General features: G+C 47.9%; 1 protein-coding gene across 1 annotated transcript in view; it reads right to left on the reverse strand.

The window, feature by feature from the left end:
- Positions 1-18,220, reverse strand: part of TRAM1 (translocation associated membrane protein 1) — a 179,955-nt gene that overhangs the window by 90,618 nt on the left and 71,117 nt on the right. The window contains exon 5 of the mRNA XM_069220323.1: positions 11,784-11,842. Within this exon, the coding sequence (XP_069076424.1) occupies positions 11,784-11,842 (59 nt within the window). The remainder of the gene's footprint in view (positions 1-11,783; positions 11,843-18,220) is intronic.

The following is an 18,220-nucleotide window of genomic DNA, read 5'->3' on the forward strand; positions in this document are numbered from 1 at the left end:
CACTGAGGCATGATAAACGGAGTGGGAGGAAATAAATAGGTAAGGCCTTTTAGAAATCTACTCACAATAGAAGATTTAAAGAGTGAGGGCTGATCAGGTAACCTAAGAAAGGCCAAAATAGCAGATAAATACCCTTTAGGGGTGTCGAAAGCAGAGTCCTGCTGGACTAAAGAAAGAATGAACAAAAGAACCTCAGAAAGAGGAGCAGAGAGGGGAATCAACAGATTTGTTGGTAAACCATGCCACAAATTTATGCCAACAACAGGCGTATATTGTGTTAGTGGAGGGACGTCTGGCTGCCAAGATAAGATCGCAGACTTTGGGTGGAAGGTCAGAAGTTGTCAACTGCCGCCACTCAATTTCCACGCATGAAGGTGACGATTGGACAGGTTTGGGTGGAGAACCATCCCCTGTTTGTGACAGAAGATCCGCCCAAAGAGGCAGTCTGAGTGGAGGATCAATGGCCATACGCAATAGCTCTGGATACTACTCTCTCCGTGCCCAGTCCGGAGCCACCAAAATAACTTGGGCCCAGTCATTCCTGATCTTGAGAACTCTGGGCAGAAGTGGTATAGGTGGAAAGGAGGCCGGAGTTCCACTCGAGACGAAAAGCGCCTCAGAGCGACTGGCGCCTTGGAAACTCCAATGCACACAACAGCTGACATTGCGCGTTTTCTGCGGAGGCGAACAGACCTAACCAAGGCTCTCCCCACTGCTGAAAGAGATCTTGTGCCACCTCCAGATGAAGACTCCATTCGTGATTGGCTGTGCATCAACCGCTGAGTTCGTCTACTCTGGCATTCAGAGAGCCTGCAGGATGTTGAACCACCATGGTAATGCCCTGATGTTCCAGCCATGTCCAGAGGCATAGTGCCTCCTCACAAAGGGCCAAGGACCCTACCCTGCCCTATTTGTTGCAGTACCACATGGTGGTGGTGTTCGTAAACACTTGCACTACTTTCCCTTTGAGAGAGGGAAGAAATGCTTTCAACGCAAGCCTGATTGCCCGGAGCTCCAGAAGAATGATATGGAGCCCAGACTCTGCTGGAGAGCAGAGGCCTCTGATCTCTACCTCTCCCATGTGGCTGCTCAAACCCAGAAGTGACATCTGTCGCTATAGATCGATCTGGCTGGGGAAGGGAGAGGGATCTGCCGTGGACCCAATGAGGATTCAAAAGCCACCACTGCAGGTCTTTCGCAGTCCCCTTTGAGATATGGACCATTTCGGAGAGATTTCCCTGGTGCTGCGCCCAGTGGAACTTCATGTCCCACTGCAGAGCACGCATAGGCCATCTGGCATGTTTCATTAGCAGGATGCGGGAGGCCATGAGACCCAGCAGCCTCAGAGTGAGTCTCACCGAAACCCAAGACAGAGGCTGAAAGAGCAGAATCATAGCCTGAATATCTTGGATCTGCTTTTCGGGAGGATAAGCCCGAAACTGCACTGTGTCCAGAACAGCTCTGATGAAAGGGAGCGTCTGAGAGGGAGGGAGTCAGGTGTGACTTCGGCACGTTCATAGTGAACCCAAGTGTGTGCAGGAGGTTTGCCGTAGTTTGAAGGTGGGAGACGACTTTCTTGGGTGAGTCGGCCTTCAACAGCTAGTCGTCGAGGGAGGGGGAAGACTGAAACCCCTAACCGGTGCAGATGAGCTGCAACCACCGCCATCACTTTAGTGAACACCCGAGGGGGGCGCTGGTAAGGCCGAAGGGGAGCACGGTAAACTGAAATTGCTCGTGAATTACTACGAATCGCAGGTAGCATCTGTGGGAAGGCAGGATGGGAACGTGGAAGTAAGCGTCCTGCAAGTCCAAAGCTACCATCCAGTCTCCTGGGTCTAAGGCAGACAGGACATGAGCAAGGGTGAGCATTTTGAATTTCTCCATCTTGAGGAAGTGATTGAGGTACCGAAGGTCTAGGATAGGATGCAAGCCCTGGTCCTTTTTCGGCACCAGAAAGTAGCGGGAATAACAAGCACAACCTACTTCTGGCAGAGGTACCTTCTCTATGGCTCCCTTGGCCTAGAAAGCAGCAACCTCCTGGTGAAGTGCCAAATGATCCTCTGGAAGTTGGCTGACTGATGGAGGCATGGCTGGTGGGGCAGATTCAAAGGGTAGGGAATAGCCCTTTTGAACTATCTACAAAACCCACCTGTCCCTAGTGATGGACTCCCAGTGGGGCAGGTGATGGCGAATTCTGCCACCAGCTGGACCGGAGTGAGGAGACTGACTAAGAGGGTTTAGAGGCTGCAGTGGTGGACTGGGCAGACCGCAGTGGCTGAACAGCATGGGTGGCACAGTGGCTGGGTTGAGGATGCGACAGGGAGCCCCTTCTGTGGCCACGAAAGGGGTGAAAGGTGGACTGTTGGGGGGTGAGGGTCAGTGGAAAGGCCAAGGGACCGAGCCATAGCCCGGCAGTCCATGAACCTCTCCAAGGCAAAGTCAGCCTTGTCTCCAAAGAGACGGGAGCCATCAAAGGGCACGTCCATAAGTGACTGTTGGACATCCCATGAAAACCCAGAACTACGCAACTAGGCGTGGAACATCAAGGCCACAGTCATTGCAACCGATCTGCCTAGAGAGTCGGTCGTGGCCAGCTCACATCGGATCGTGAACCTCGCTGCATCTCTCCCATCAGTGACAGCTTGGGAGACGACAGCACGGGCCTCTTCCGGTATCTGCGGAAGAACGTGCGCAACCGTATCCCACAGAGAGTAGGCATAGCTGCCCAAAAGGCATGCGGTGTTCACGGACCGCAGCGTGAGACTGGAGTAAGAAAACATCTTCTTCCCAAATTATTCCAACCTTTTTGATTCCCTATCCGGGGGTGCGGAAGGAAATGCGCCAGAGGAAGAGGAAGCCTGGATGAAAAGACTCTCAGGCGTGGGGTGTTGGGACAGGAATTTAGGGTCGCTCGGGGTGGTCAATGGCAGCGTGCGATAGTCCTGTTCACAGCAGCCCCTGTGTTGGGTTTGGACCAAGTACCCAAGAGGACATCGGTGAGGGCTTCACTGAAATGCAGAAAGGGTTCAGATGTGAAAGCCCCTGGCTGAAGCATCTCCGTCAGGAGATGTGACCTGACCTGTACAGTAGGCAGCTCAAGGCCAAGGAACTAAGCAACCCTACTGACCACCATAGAATAAGTCGCTCCCTCCGCCATAGCCACAGTAGGAGGAGACCGCGTGACAGCGCCTGGAGAAGTGTCCAGGTCACTGGCCTCACCCAACTCCTGTGTCGAGTCCAACTTAGGGTCATCCTGGTACTCCTCCAATCCTTCCCCGAATTCATACCTGTAAGGAAATGGCTCCCTGTTGCAGTTACCCCACACTTTTTGCCCGATACTGATGCTGACTTGACTGAGAAGTGTGCTGGGACCCTGCTAACCAGGCCCCAGCACCAGTGTTCTTTCACCTAAAATGTACCATTGTTTCCACAATTGGCACACCCCTGGCACACAGATAAGACCCTTGTAAAAGGTACCAGTGGTACCAAGGGCCCCGTGACCAGGGAAGGTCCCTAAGGGCTGCAGCATATGTTGTGCCACCCTAAGGACCCCTCACCTAACACATGCACCCTGTCATTGCAGATTGTGTGTGTTGGTGGGGAGAAAAAGGCAAAGTCGACATGGCATCCCCCTCACGATGCCATGCACACAAAGCAGGGTGCACTTTATCACAGATGAGGGCATAGCTGCATGAGCAATATGCCCCTACAGTGTCTAAGTCTATTCTTAGACGTCGTAAGTAGAGTTGTGGCCATATTAAGTATATGGTCTGGGAGTCTGTCAAGAACGAACTCCACAGCTCCATAATGGCTACAATGAATACTGGGAAGTTTGATATCAAAACGTCTAGGAATAATAAACCCACACTGACGCCAGTGCTGGATTTATTAAAAAATGCACACAGAGGGCATCTTAGAGATGCCCCCTGTATTTTACCCAATTGTTCAGTGCAGGACTGACTGGTCTGTGCCAGCCTGCTGCTGAGAGACGAGTTTCTGACCCCATGTGGTGAGGGCCTTCGTGCTCTCTGAGGACAGAAACAAAAGCCTGCTCTGGGTGGAGGTGCTTCACACCTCCCCCCTGCAGGAACTGCAACACCTAGCAGTGAGCATCAAAGGCTCAGGCTTCATGTTACAATGCCCCAGGGCACTCCAGCTAGTGGAGATGCCCGCCCCCTGGACACAGCCCCCACTTTTGGCGGCAAGTCCATGGGAGATAATGAGAAAAACAAGGAGTCACCACCCACCAGTCAGGACAGCCCCTAAGGTGTCCTGAGCTGAGGTGACCCCTGCCTTTAGAAATCCTCCATCTTGATTTTGGAGGATTCCCCCAATAGGAATAGGGATAGGGATGTGCCCCCCTCCCCTCTGGGAGGAGGCACAAAGAGGGTGTAGCCACCCTCAAGGACAGTAGCCATTGGCTAGTGCCCTCCCAGACCTAAACACACCCCTAAATTCAGTATTTAGGGGCTCCCCAGAACCTAGGAAATCAGATTCCTGCAACCTGAAGACGAAGAAGGACTGCTGACCTGAAGCCCTGCAGAGAAGACGGAGACACCAACTGCTTTGGCCCCAGCCATACCGGCCTGTCTCCCCACTTAAAAAAAAAAACTGCAACAGCGACGCGTCCCCCAGGGTCCAGCGACCTCTGAAGCCTCAGAGGACTACCCTGCATCTAAAAGGACCAAGAAACTCCTGAGGACAGCGGCCCTGTTCCAAAGAAACTGCAACTTTGCAACAAAGAAGCAACTTTTGAAGACCACACGTTTCCCGCCGGAAGCGTGAGACTTTCCACTCTGCACCCGAAGCCCCCGGCTCAACCAGCGGAAAACTGGCTACTCACGGGCTCGCAGTTTCCGGGGAGTCCTCCCTGTAGAGTTAGAGTTGACCCCCCTGAGCGTCCACAGCGACGCCTGCAGAGGGAATCCAGAGGCTCCCCCTGACCACGACTGCCTGCTTCAAGGAACCCGACGCCTGGTAAAGACACTGCACCTGCAGCCCCCAGGACCTGAAGGAACCGAACTCCAGTGCAGGAGCGACCCCCAGGCGGCCCTCTTCCTAGCCCAGGTGGTGGCTACCCAGAGGAGCCCCTACCCCCCTTGCCTGCATCGCTGAAGAGACCCCCCGGGTCTCCCCATTGAATCCTATTGCGAACCAGACGCCTGTTTGCACTCTGCACCCGGCCGCCCCTTTGCCGCTGAGGGTGTACTTTCTGTGCCTGCTTGTGTTCTCCTCCCCCCCCCCCCACACCCCAGTGCCCTACAAAACCCCCCTGGTCTGCCCTCCGAAGTCGCAGGTACTTACCTGCTGGCAGACTGGAACCGGGGCACCCCTATTTCCATTGAAGCCTATGTGTTTTGGGCACCACTTTGACCTCTGCACCTGACCGGCCCTGAGCTGCTGGTGTGGTAACTTTGGGGTTGCCTTGAACCCCCAACGGTGGGCTACCTTGGACCCAACTTTGAACCTTGTAAGTGCTTTACTTACCTGTGAACCTAACAAATACTTACCTCCCCCAGGAACTGTTGATTTTTGCACTAAGGGTCCAATTTTAAAATAGCTTATTGCCATATTTGCCAAAAGTGTACATGCTATTGTGATGATTCAAAGTTCCTAAGATACCCGAGTGAAATACCTTTCATTTAAAGTATTGTTTGTAAATCTTGAACCTGTGGTTCTTAAAATAAACTAAGAAAATACATTTTTCTATATAAAAACCTATTGGCCTGGAATTGTCTTCCAGTGTGTGTTCCTCATTTATTGCCTGTGTGTGTACAACAAATGCTTAACACTACACCTTAGGGGCTGTCCTGACTGGTGGGTGACTCCTCCTTGTTTTTCTCATTATCTCCTCCAGCCTTGCCACCAAAAGTGGGGGCAGTGGCCAGAGGGGCGGGCATCTCCACTAGCTGGGATGCCCTGGGGTGGTGTAACAAAAGGCATGAGCCTTTGAGGCTCACCGCCAGGTGTTACAGTTTCTGCAGGAGGAGGTGATAAGCACCTCCACCCAGTACAGGCTTTGTTCCCGGCCACAGAGTGACAAAGGCACTCTCCCCGTGTGGCCAGAAACTCGTCTGGTTGTGGCAGGCTGGCAGAAACTGGTCATCCTAGCACTAGGAGTCGGACTGGTATTCAGGGTGCATCTCTAAGATGCCCACTGAGTGCATTTTACAATAAATTCCACACTGGCATCAGTGTGCATTTATTGTGCAGAGACGTTGGATACCAAACTTACCAGATTTCAGTGTAGCCATTATGGAACTGTGGGGTTCGTGTTTGACAAGCTCCCAGACCATATACTCTTTATGGCTACCCTGCACTTACAATGTCTAAGGTTTTGCCTGTGGTATAGTGCTCCCTGCCTTAGGGCTGTACGGCCTTCCAGAGGGGTGACTTACCTATGCCACAGGCAGTGTGAGGTGGGCATGGCACTCTGAGTGGAGTGCCATGTCGACTTAGTCATTTTCTCCCCACCAGCACACACAAGCTTTGAGGCAGTGTGCATGTGTTGAGTGAGGGGTCCCCAGGGTGGCATAATACAAGCTGCAGCCCTTAGAGTCCTTCCCTGGTATCAGGGCCCTTGGTACCAGGGGTACCATTTATAGGGGACTTATCGGGGTGCCAAGGCTGTGCAAATTGTGGGAAAAAAGGTACAGTTTAGGGAAAGAACTCTGGTGCTGGGGCCTGGTTAGCAGGGTCCCAAGCACACTTTCAATCATAACTGACATCAACAAAAGGCAAAAAGTCAGGGGGTAACCATGCCAAGGAGGCATTTCCTTACAGCCAAGTTCAACATTTTAAACACTGCCTAGGAAAAGGCCTCCACTAGCACTCCGATAAGGAGATAAATCATACCTGCGGGATAAAGCTGTTCTATCACCAGAACAAGTCTGTAAGGTGCTTGAGGGGCTTAGATGAAAGCTCTCTGCATTATTCAGACCCGCAAACTAGGTTGATTTATGGAAGAAGAGGTGCATTTGGATCATGAACAATTGTGATTCTCTGCTTTAGTCAGTTTCTCAAGAGAGTGCAACAGTACTGTACTATTTCAAAGTACTTTTGTTGAGGTCCCGAAATGCCTTCAAGGTTGGCCAACTTCTGTAGTGCATAGATCGATAAAGATTGTTTGCCTAAGCCATTAGTGTTGTACATGAAACCTGTAGAGGGTGTCCCAGACTGCGCATACTGGAACTTAATTATGTCTTATGCACAGTGTGGCAATAAACATTTGTGAATAGTTCAACAAACCGTATATAAAATCTAGTCAGGAAAGCTGCTTTAGGGCTGCTTTGTGTCTCTATTTTGGGGAAAGATAAATGCTTATTGCTTTATTTTTTTAATTCAATGCGCAAAAAAAAAAAAAAAAAAAAAAAAAAAAAAATCACCCTGGGATTATCAGGAGTGGCACCACTCTCAATCTAGAGTTACTTGTTTGGCTGCATGTTCTAACTTTAGATGGTCCATTTTCATCAAGCGCTTGGGCCCACATTATTAATAGGGCGCACCTTCCATGTTTGCACGACGGCGCACCTTAAAACAAGTGCACCCGGTGCAAACATGGAAAGTCCGCTTCCTTCGGGGCAGCCGTGAACTTGCACTGCCCCCAGGGTAGGGCACTCAATAGAAATACTGAGCAGCAGTTTTAAAGCTGCAGCGTGTTTCTCTGTGCAGGGGGCAACCTGCCTGCACTTTAAAAAGGGATTAGAGATCCCCTTGCACGTGGGTGCAATGAGTGACTGCACCCGCCTGCAAGGGGATGTCGGAGGGTCCATGGGACCCCTTTTCATTCCTTTAGAGGGGGTGCATTTAGAAAGGCACACTCAAAGTGCACTACCTTTTTGTGGTGCACTTTCAATGCGCCTTCTAAAGGCACGTTTGCCTCTGCACCCATGTCAGTAATACTGCGCAGGTGCAGCAGCAAAGTGATTCCCTCATTTCCATGGGGTCAAATCTCCATGCAAATGAGGGAACGCCCTCTTATGGTAGTGCTGTTGCTACATGTGCGCCAGCATTATCTGCATTACCGAAGGGGTCACGCAAGCATCTGCAACCCCTTCTGTAATACCACAGTGCCCGGTGGGCACTTGTGTAATACGTCCCCTGGTGTGCAATTAATAGGGCTTTGAAATAGATCCTCCATGCAACTAGCATACAACGTACAAAGTGTAACATTGTCTTGTAAAAAGTTATGTTTATGCTTTACTTCTGCCAGCTAGCAGTATTGGTAGTTACAAAAGCTCAACAACTATCATAAGTCACAATGAGTATATCAGTACCCACCATTATCTTTCAGTAGAGTTCACCAGAGACTCTCATGCTATTCTTCACACCAAATGTCTAGCTCGTAACATGTTACGCATCCTAAAGTGAACTGATACAAACAGGCTATTGTGCCCTGCTTGGGCAGGGAGGTGAGAAAGATCTGCGAAAGCACAGGCCCTACCCTGCAAAATCCGCTGAAGATTGTGGGCTGTGTAGGCCTAGGCTGTAATCAGACTAGGCTTTCAGGGACAGGAGCCAAATAGAAGGCTCACATATTTAATTCCGAATATGGTTGTAATTGCCAAGTTACTTGTGATATTTCTAACCCACGAAGCTACTTGTGTTTTGTACCACATTAGAATATAGAAGAAGCCTTAGAATACCAAACTATCTGTCCTTGTGGAGGAGGTGGGTGGTCTGAGAGGAACTTGCCAAACTTTTAAGTCTCTGACATGGCTGTTTCCCCCCCCCCCCTCACCCATAATGAATCAGATGGAGGGTCTGTTTGTGGATGAACAAAGAGAACACATTTGTTTTCTGGTTGGCAAGTAAGAATGTCTTTATTACCTGGAGGCCGAAAGGGGACTATTGGGTGTGACTAAAATCCTCAGCAAGTGACACAAGAATCGGCTGGCGAATCTGCCATATTTTTACCACTGATTATATCACTGGTTTCCTTTTCAGTAAGTAGGTTGAAAGAACTCAGTCTATGTTGTTGGGTCGAGGAGACCAGTCTTGGCCGGGTTCATTTGGGGGTGGTGTGGGGAGGTATTTTTTTTAAATAGTTGTTTAGTTCCTAGTGGTCTTACGGAATTCACCAACTACTAGGAGAGCTCTATAATTGTGCATGTAGCCCTAGAGAGGCCTTGAGAACAGTAGGATCTCTTGGCCTTTTTGACTGAGGTTCTGCAGGCTTTGGACTGCCTACGAAGCTGTTCTTGTTGTTGAGGTTCTACATTTTCTTCCAAAGCCTATCAAGGAAACTGGTTTCTTTTCTTTAAAGTTATACATACAAGCTGACCCAAGCCATTTTCTGTTTTATAGAATCTGCGTTCTTTTGAGTGTCACTAAAATTTTGAATGACCCGGTAAAACACTGGTGGAAATGTTTTATGAACATTACCAAGACTGAGGGGGAAGAAAGTGCTCTGTTTTTCTTGGAACAAGGTTAGGTGGAAATTTGTATATAGTTTAGTAGCTATGTATGCATTCTGATATGGAGATGGGTGTTTGGGTTGCTACTGGAAGATTAAGCTTGATATGACATGATGTGGTGGTCACTCCATGTAGTGTGGATCTTTACAGTGACTGAAATTAGACTTAAGGAGAATACAGCACTAAGTGGGTACCTTGCTGAGTAGGTCAAATGACAAACTGGGGAAAGCCAAGTGCGTCAATGTCAGTGAGCAAGCAAATGGTTTGGTGTAGTGCTGGTTTCTTACTTTTGAGCTCTCATACAATCCAGCTATTCAGATGCTCCAGTGTTATTTCCACTGCAGAGTCCAAGAAAGCAAGTGTAAAATCTGGTTTGTGTAGGGGAAGTTAACAGATGAGGAGAAAGGAGGCAGAGAAATTCATTGAAGGTGAGCAGTGAACAAAGTAGTATTTGACATTCTAAGACAGTGAATCTTTTTAGTATTGAATGTGAAAAGGGTACTTTTGTGGACTGCTGCCAGTCCACAACAGTTTTATTTGTTATGTTCTGAAGAGTGTTGCTACCCACGAAGGACTGCTTTTTATCATATGGGAGAAACATTGTCACCCAGACAGGTTTCTGTGAAGAGAAAGTCTAATTGAAGGTCAGCTAGAATATTGTTTCTGTTTTGGCTTAGCAAGTTATTATAGATTAGCTTGCAAGACAAATTGTTATGTCGGGTAGGGGATGCAATACTCCCTACCAGACAAGAAGGGGGGGGGGGAGGGGGGGGGGGCGGTGTTTAAAGCACACTGCCTCTTATCCCAGCACAGTTTACCTCATTGCATCCTGGTAAATTTTTCACCAAAGTTGGTGCAGTAAGTGCTGTTCTCTGGACACGTGTTTTGGGGTTTAGCCCTTCACTGGTAGAGAGCCGAGCATTACCTGCACCATCTTTGGTGAAAAACTTCAGCACTTTTGTAGCAAGCACACTCATTTATCAAGATGCAATGGGGTGGACTGTGCTGGGATGAGAGGCAGTGTGCTCCCTCTTCCCTTGTGTTTGATAGGCTCCCATGGGAAAATGAGCTGACAAGCTTACCTGGGATGCACCTGTGTGCTTGTGTAGTGAGACTGTGACCTATGAATACTTGGGCAGCATACCAGCAACCCCAGATGCCTTTTATTTGCTCTATGCTACTTCTACTCTCCACTAATGAAGGGCTAAACCCAGAAACACTTGTCTAGATGTAACAGCACTACCTGCATTAGCTTTGGTGAAAAACTTCAGCAACTTTGAAATAAGTGGACTGCATTCACCAGGATGCAATGGGGTGGACTGTGCTGGGATGAGGGGGGAGTGTGCTCCCTCCCCTCACTTGTGCTTAAAAATCTTGCTGATGACTTTTTGCTGCTCAGACTGACGTTAGCTGGCAGACCTTGTAGAGACTGACTCTAGATTTATGATTTAAGGTGACCACCTGGAACACACCCAACCCCACCCCCTGTTCATTTGCTTCACTCAACTGACATGCTCGACAAAGTAATTACTAATCCTCTTCATCAATATTTTAAGTGCCTCACAAGTGTTGGTAGAAATGTCTTGCTGAGTTAACTAGTCAATGATGCTGTAAGTCTAGCCTGCGAGAACTCAAATAGTTAGTTAAGATATATTGTTGTGTTCTGAACCTCAGATGGCCAAGGTGTAGTTTTTCTTTCCAAATGTGGTCTGAAGATTGGTGTTTGTATCTCTTATTGTTGTGGGACGACATCAAGGTCTAGAGAAAAAGTCGTTGTGCTTCTCTACACAGCAGATTTCTCTCTTGGGCAGTGTCAGGTGTGCATTCACTTCCACTCCAGTGCATCTGGAGATAGGATTTGTAAGCGTCAGGAAAAATGCAGAGTCACAGATAATACATACAAAAACATATGGGGGCCCCCGACAGTGGGCACAAACCAATTTGTATATCTCTTTGCAAAATGTGAAAATAGAAAACATAAAAACAAGAAACCAGTAGATCTGAACTCCTGTGGTACACTGAACAATCACCATGGAGCTGCTCTGCCCCTCTAGTGATTGCACCTTAAACAAAGTTGTTGATGGCAACATTGGCACCACTAGTGTCGTGATCATTTTCTGGATGCTGTTCAACATCTGATTAAATTTATAAGATGACGCTTCAGTGTGAAAATGAGATTTATTTAACCACTGTAACCACCTTTCATAATATAATATCATGAAACCATAACAATTGGCAGGTAGAACTGCTGTATTCTATTTTTTTGCACTGAGGAAGCCTGTCTGAGCAAAAGTGAGAGCCCTTATAAACGTCTGCACACATGCTAACCCATGTGATAGTTCTTGTATTATCAAAATGTCAACTTACGGAATATGAACATGAGGGTAGTCTTTCCACAAAGCAGTTGGATCCGATGCATAGTTTTCCTGAAATGTGACAGAAGAAAGGGTGACTGCACTATTAAACTATATTTCAAGCCAACTGATATGTAATACAAGCTTCATATTTCATGTCATACTGCGCAGTTATGCCAAAAGACCTGATGAAAGGGGCGCATTATACATATTAAAAGTTACTCCATTTGAAATGGGGTATAGGAACCTAACAGGTGGTTTACAAATCAAATTAAACCCCTTTTCTGAATCTCTGCTATGAGCTCAGGTTATTAATGGACAGACCAGGTATAAAGATATACTAGTTGATTTCTGCTGCAAAGTTTTTCCTTCTTCATTCCAATACATATAATCCTACTTTTCAAAGTACATCTAATAGGCCCAATCAAATGACATGGTTTTGATACTATATTCATAAAATTAATCATCCAAACCAAAGCATTTCTCACTTAACTTGGTTTCCACTTCCAAATCATTACTTTACCTCTAGTCCAGGGCTAGGAATTCTTAAAGTGTTGGCAAAATTGTTTGCAAAAGAACTGTACATCCTGTTATTAATGAGGATGTGGGTGGTGATGTTCAATGAATGAAGTTAAAGTGGAAGCGTCTCTTGCTGAATGTAGGTGATGTGGCAGTATTCGAAACTGCAGCAGTCAACAAGTGACTCTGGTGTACGGTTACTTTTATGTCCATCGATACTAAGGTTTCTTAAAATCAACAAGTATTTCTTGGCTAACTACATCAGCAATGAAGAATAATGCCTCAGTCTTGACCGCAGTTTATTAATTCATGGTTAACTAGGTTTAAGCTTTTGGGACCAGAAATGAGGACGACACCTTTTTGATAACAAAACCCAAGTCTCTACTAAGGAGGCAGCCTCAAAGCGTTTAGAGGCAGGCCTGGGCAAGAATTATGAAAGATGCAGCTTTCGTCAGAAAACTCAAGTTTATCATATCTTCTTTGGCTTGGCAGGAGGACATGGAAGAACACTGGGGACACATTCATCCCCTGATGATTTTAAGTGTGACTACCAGCCTCACTTTCTTGTATTTGGGACTTTTTGTAGACACAATTTTGCACTGGTTCTAAGAGGCATGGGCGGGGTGTTGAATCGTTCTCAATTCCATGGATCTACCCACAGTGGGGGCGCTGTAATAAACTCCAGGTGTTTGCACAATGCTCTGCTGCAGCAGGGTGAAGTTTCACTACTAACAGACAACCCTCCTGAAAGCAGAGTAACCTACACATTCACTGGAGGAACATACAAACACTTGTCACACCTCTCACTCTCAAGCTTTGCTACTCTCTTTCGATCACAGGAGTTATCTTTTGTCATCCAATGGGGACAAGGAGGCACCATTTTATTCCCTGACACTTTCTACCTAGACGTGCACTGCAAGTACTCTAGAGCAGTAGCTCAAATGGTGAGGCTGCAGTGCCAACACACCCCTGTAAGCAGGTCTATCTGGGTCCACCAAACTGTCAATTCCTGTTAAACTTGAAGCAGGTTCCGAATCCCCTACTTATGGTGAATTGAATCCTCCCTGCCAGGATTTATAGCTCTTAGTGGTGATTTGCTTTACATCAGCTGCTGATCCATGTAGGAGTGGCAACTCCTTTCTATCCTCTGAGCCTTAGGAGGATAGACACAACTTCAGGGCATCTGCCTGCCATTTGCTTGACCAGGCGTAGTGACAATGTTGTCCATCTTTTGGATACTAAATCTTACAGTCCTCCCTAATGGAGGGAATCTTGCTGCAACTAGTGTCTTCCTGAAGAGATGAGGCCTGCATACTGCCATACACACTCAGTGAGGCTGGGGAGAGAAAACATTTGACCCCATCACAATTTTGTCACAAGTATGAGATCTCCATTGACTTCCACTAGTGGCCAGAATTAAACTCGCATTCACAACCTCTTATCTTCAGCAACAGAATACCTGCATCCCGCTTACAAATCTCAGAAGGCTAAAAAGACCCCCTAAGTAGCTAAGATGCTCTAATACTATACAAACATAAATACATTGTAACTGGCTCCCTTCAATCTCTGGACCAGTCTGCATTCTCCAAAAGTAACTGAAACATCTCCAGACTATTTAGGCATGTAATTCTTCTCCTATCTCAGAAACGTCCTTCTCTTCTGTCCCTCCTGTATTCCCTTATTGTCTGTTCGTTCACCCAGCCTTTTCTCAGCCATCCACCCACCATTACTGCAATCCCCTTTTGGCCTGTGCCTTTCACCTCCTTTCTTTTTTCTTGTTTAGTTTTGTTGCAAAAGGTTTTATTTTCCTCTGAAGTATTTCCAATTTTCGGTCCTCTCCATTAATTACTTGGTTTGTTTGCTGATCTTTTTAGTTAATGGTGGTAAGACACATGCTGTCTCAGCAGCTGCTATATGTCAAGTAGACAGCTACCCAATTAACAGAGCTGCACTAAGAAAACAAAAACAACAAAAAATACTTGGCTGGGGTCCTTATTGTTTGGGTGATGATAGTTTGAGCAAGGCTTTTTCTTTCTTGTGACTGGAAACTAATTAGGTGGGGTTCCAATCCCACAGGTTTTCCGGTACTATCCCAAAGCCATCAAAACATGGGGACATCTGACATAATAATAAAGTTGCTTCAATGCCTCATTTTTTTGCCAAGACCCGCTGTCCCATTAAATGGGACTCCAAAGTCTTCCTGTAAACCAAACAGTGAAAACACCAGACAACTTTAAGAGTTCATAACGTCAAATCAAGCACATCCTCATACTATCACATTGGCCAAAGTGCTCAAATTCCCTAAAGTATATACACAACTGAAACAAACAAGTTACTTACCTTCTGTAACAAATTATCTGGAAGAGACATTCTAGTTGCAGATTCCTTACCTTGAATTTCCCCCAGACGTAATCAGGAGACTTTTCTTTGAGCAGTACCCCTGCAAGCCGTTAGGTGGCGTTGGTCATCTCCACATCCTTCATTGGTGTTGTGGTCACTGGATATAATGTTGCAGATCGTATTTAGGCACCACCCCAATGTACTGTCAGTTTCTTTTCATGGCTTTCCACGGCAGAAGCGCAGTGCCATGATGAACACTGACCTTGGTGCGCCAGAACTAGGGTCCGGAACGGGAAGTCCCTGTCCCTAGGAATCAGTTCACAGAGCGGAGAGAATAGGTGGGTGGGTATATCAGTAAGGAATCAGCAACTAGAATATGTCTCTACTAGATAATTTGTTACAGAAGGTATGTAACTTGCTTATCTGATAGACTTCTAATTGCAGATTTCTTACCTTAGAGTAAATACCCAAGCAATACCATCCTCCGGAGGGTTTGAGAACCAAGATCATACTAGGAAGTTCTGCAGGGCCGAACAGGCAAAGTACCCGTCCCTTGGGACCCGACTGTCCAGGAAGTAGTGTTTGGTAAACATGTGCAAGGATGCCCACACTGCAGCTTGGCACATGTCAAAGACAAACTTCACAGGCTAACGCTGTGGTTGCAGCTGTTGCTCTAGTAGAGTGAGCATGCAAGCCCTATGGGGGTTGCTATTTGGTCAATGCGTAGCACATTTTAATGCAGAGAACAAAGCATCTAGAAATTATTCTTTTCTGCACAGCTCGGCCTTTCTTTGCACCCACATAACCCACAAAGAGTTGATCATCCACCCAGAACTCTTTGGTACAATTAAGATAGGACGCCGACGCTCTTTTTGGGTCCAGGCGGTGGCGTCTCTCCTCTTCCTTGAGGGGTGCGTAAAAAGCAGGCAAAGCAATGGATTGGCATACATGAAAGGGTGTGACCAACTTAGGTAGAAAGGAAGCCCAGGTACGAAGCACCACCTTGTCAGGATGGATGGAGTTGAAAGGTGGCTTCAAGGAAAAAGCCTGCAGCTCACTCACTTTGTAGGCAGAGGTGATGGCTACAAGGAAGATTGTTTTCAGAGTAAGCAGGTGAAGTGGGCATTTGTGAAGTGACTCAAAAGAAGCCCTCATCAGAAAAGTAAGAACAAAGTTTAAATACCATTGGGGCATTATGAATGGAGAAGGAGTAAAGAGATGGACAAGGCCCTTAAGAAATCTTCTGGCAATTAGGAGAGTTATACAAGGAGGGCTGGTCAGGCAATCGAAGGAAAGCTGAGATGGCAAACAAACAACCCTTGAGGGTGCCCAGAGCAGAGCCCTGCTGGGCCAGTGAAAGGACAAACAAAAGAACCTCAGAAAAAAGGGTACAGAGTGGAGTCAGACTTATCTGTACACCATGCCACAAATTTGTTCAAACAACATGCGTATACTGTTTTGGTGGAGGGACGCCTAGTTGGCAAGGTAACAAACTTTGGGCAAAAGGTCAAAAACTGTCAATTGCTGCCGCTCAATCTCCACGCAGAAGGCGGAGGCTGGACAGGTTCGGGTGGTGAACTGTCCCCCACTGCTGCAACTGAAGTTCCCCCCCCAAAGGGGCTGTCTCATATCGGGATCAATGGCTATGTTCAATAGCTCGGGATACCAGACTCTTCGTGCCCAGTCCAGAGCCACAAGAATGGCTTAGGCCCGGTCATTCTTGATCTTCTTGAGAACTCTGTGCAGAAGTGGAATTGGCATAAAGGAGGCCTGAGTTCAACTTGAGATGAAAAGCGTCTCCAAGTGAGGGCAGCCTTGGAAACTCCAACGTGCAAAACAGCTGACATCGAGTGTTCTCTGCAGAGGCAAAAAGATCTAACCAAGGCTCTCCCCACTGCTGTAAGAGACCTTGCGCCACCTCCAGATGGAGATTCCATTCGTGATTGACCAGGCACTGATGGCTGAGTTTGTCCGCTCTGATGTTCAGAGAAGCTGGCAGATGTTGACCCACCAGGGATATACCCTGATGTTCCAGCCATGTCCGGAGGCGCAGAGCCTACTGATAAGGGGTCCACAACCCCACCTTGCTTGCTGCAGTTACACACTGCGGTGGTGTTGTCCGTGAACACCTGCACTTCTTTCCCTTTGAAAGAGAAAAGGAATGCTTTCAATGCTAGCCTGAGCACCCTGGGCTTCAAAAGATGGATTATGGAGCTTGGACTCCGCAGGAGACCAGCCGCCTATGATCTCCGCCTCTCCCATGTGGCCGCCCCATCCAGAGTGTGAAGCATCTGTCACTACGGTCAGATCTGGTTGGGGAAGGGAAAGGATCTGCCTCTGACCCAATCGGGATTTGAAAGCCACCACTGCAGATCCTGCCCAGTCCCGTCTGAGATCTGGACGGTGTCCGAGAGATTCCCCGGATGCTCCGCCCACTGGAACTTCAGTTCCCAAAGCAGAGACCACATATGCTATCTGGCATGCGTCACCAGCAGGATGCATGCAGCTCAGCAGCCTCAGTCTCATTCTTACCTAAATCAAGAATAGAGGCAGAGACATTGGTATTATAGCCTGAATATCCTGGACTCCCCACTAGGGAGGATAGGCCCAAAACGGCACTGTGTTCAGAGTGTCAGGTGTGACTTCTGCACGTTTATAGTGAACCCTATCAAATGCAGGGGGGTCCTTAGTCTGGAGGTGAGATACGCCACCTGGGGCGAGCCTGCCTTTGACAGCCTGTTGTCGAGGTAGGGGGAAGACTGAAACCCAAACCTGCGCAGATGAGCTGTGACCGCCGCCATCACTTTGGTGAATATCAGAGGGGCGCTGGTAAAGCCAAAGGGGAGCATGGTAAATTAAAAATGCTTGCGACCTACCACAAACTGCAAGTAACTTCTGTGGGCAGGCAGGATCAGAATATGGAAATATGCATCCTGCAAGTCCAACGCTACCATATAGTGTCCAGGGCAGATAGAACCTGAACCAGAGTGAGCATTTTGAACTTCTCCTTCCTTAGGAAGAGATTGAGGGACTGGAGGTCTAGGATAGGGCAGAGGCTCTTGTCCTTTTTGGGCACATGAAAGTAGCAGGAATAAAAACTAGGACCTACTTCTGGCACAGGGACTCTATGGCTCCCTTGGCCTAAAGAACTGCAACCTCCTCGCGGAGAACTGCCAGGTGATCCTCCATCATCCAACTGTAGGATGGTGACATGGATGAAGGGTATTGTTTCGAAGGTGAGGGAGTAGCCCCTTCAGGCTATTTGCAAAACCCACATGCCTGACGTGATGGTGTGCCAGAGAGGCAGGTCATGGCAAATCCTGCAACTAACTGGTCCTGATGAAGAATCATCATACCAGGAAGGTTTGGAGGCTGCAGCTGAGGGGGTGGGAGTTGGGGATTGTAAGTGGAGTGGACTGGCTAGACCGTTGGCTCACTGATCCATGTGGACGCTGGATCCCACGTTCCCAGCCATGCAGAGGCTGGGCAGCTTGCGTGGCAAGCTGGCTGATGGGAAACTGACGTGGCTGGGTCCCCTCCCGCAGCCACGAAAGGGGCTAACAGCAGACTGGGGGGGTAGGGGGGGCTTGG

Source organism: Pleurodeles waltl, chromosome 2_2 (assembly GCF_031143425.1).
Source record: "Pleurodeles waltl isolate 20211129_DDA chromosome 2_2, aPleWal1.hap1.20221129, whole genome shotgun sequence".
Lineage (NCBI taxonomy): Eukaryota > Metazoa > Chordata > Amphibia > Caudata > Salamandridae > Pleurodeles > Pleurodeles waltl.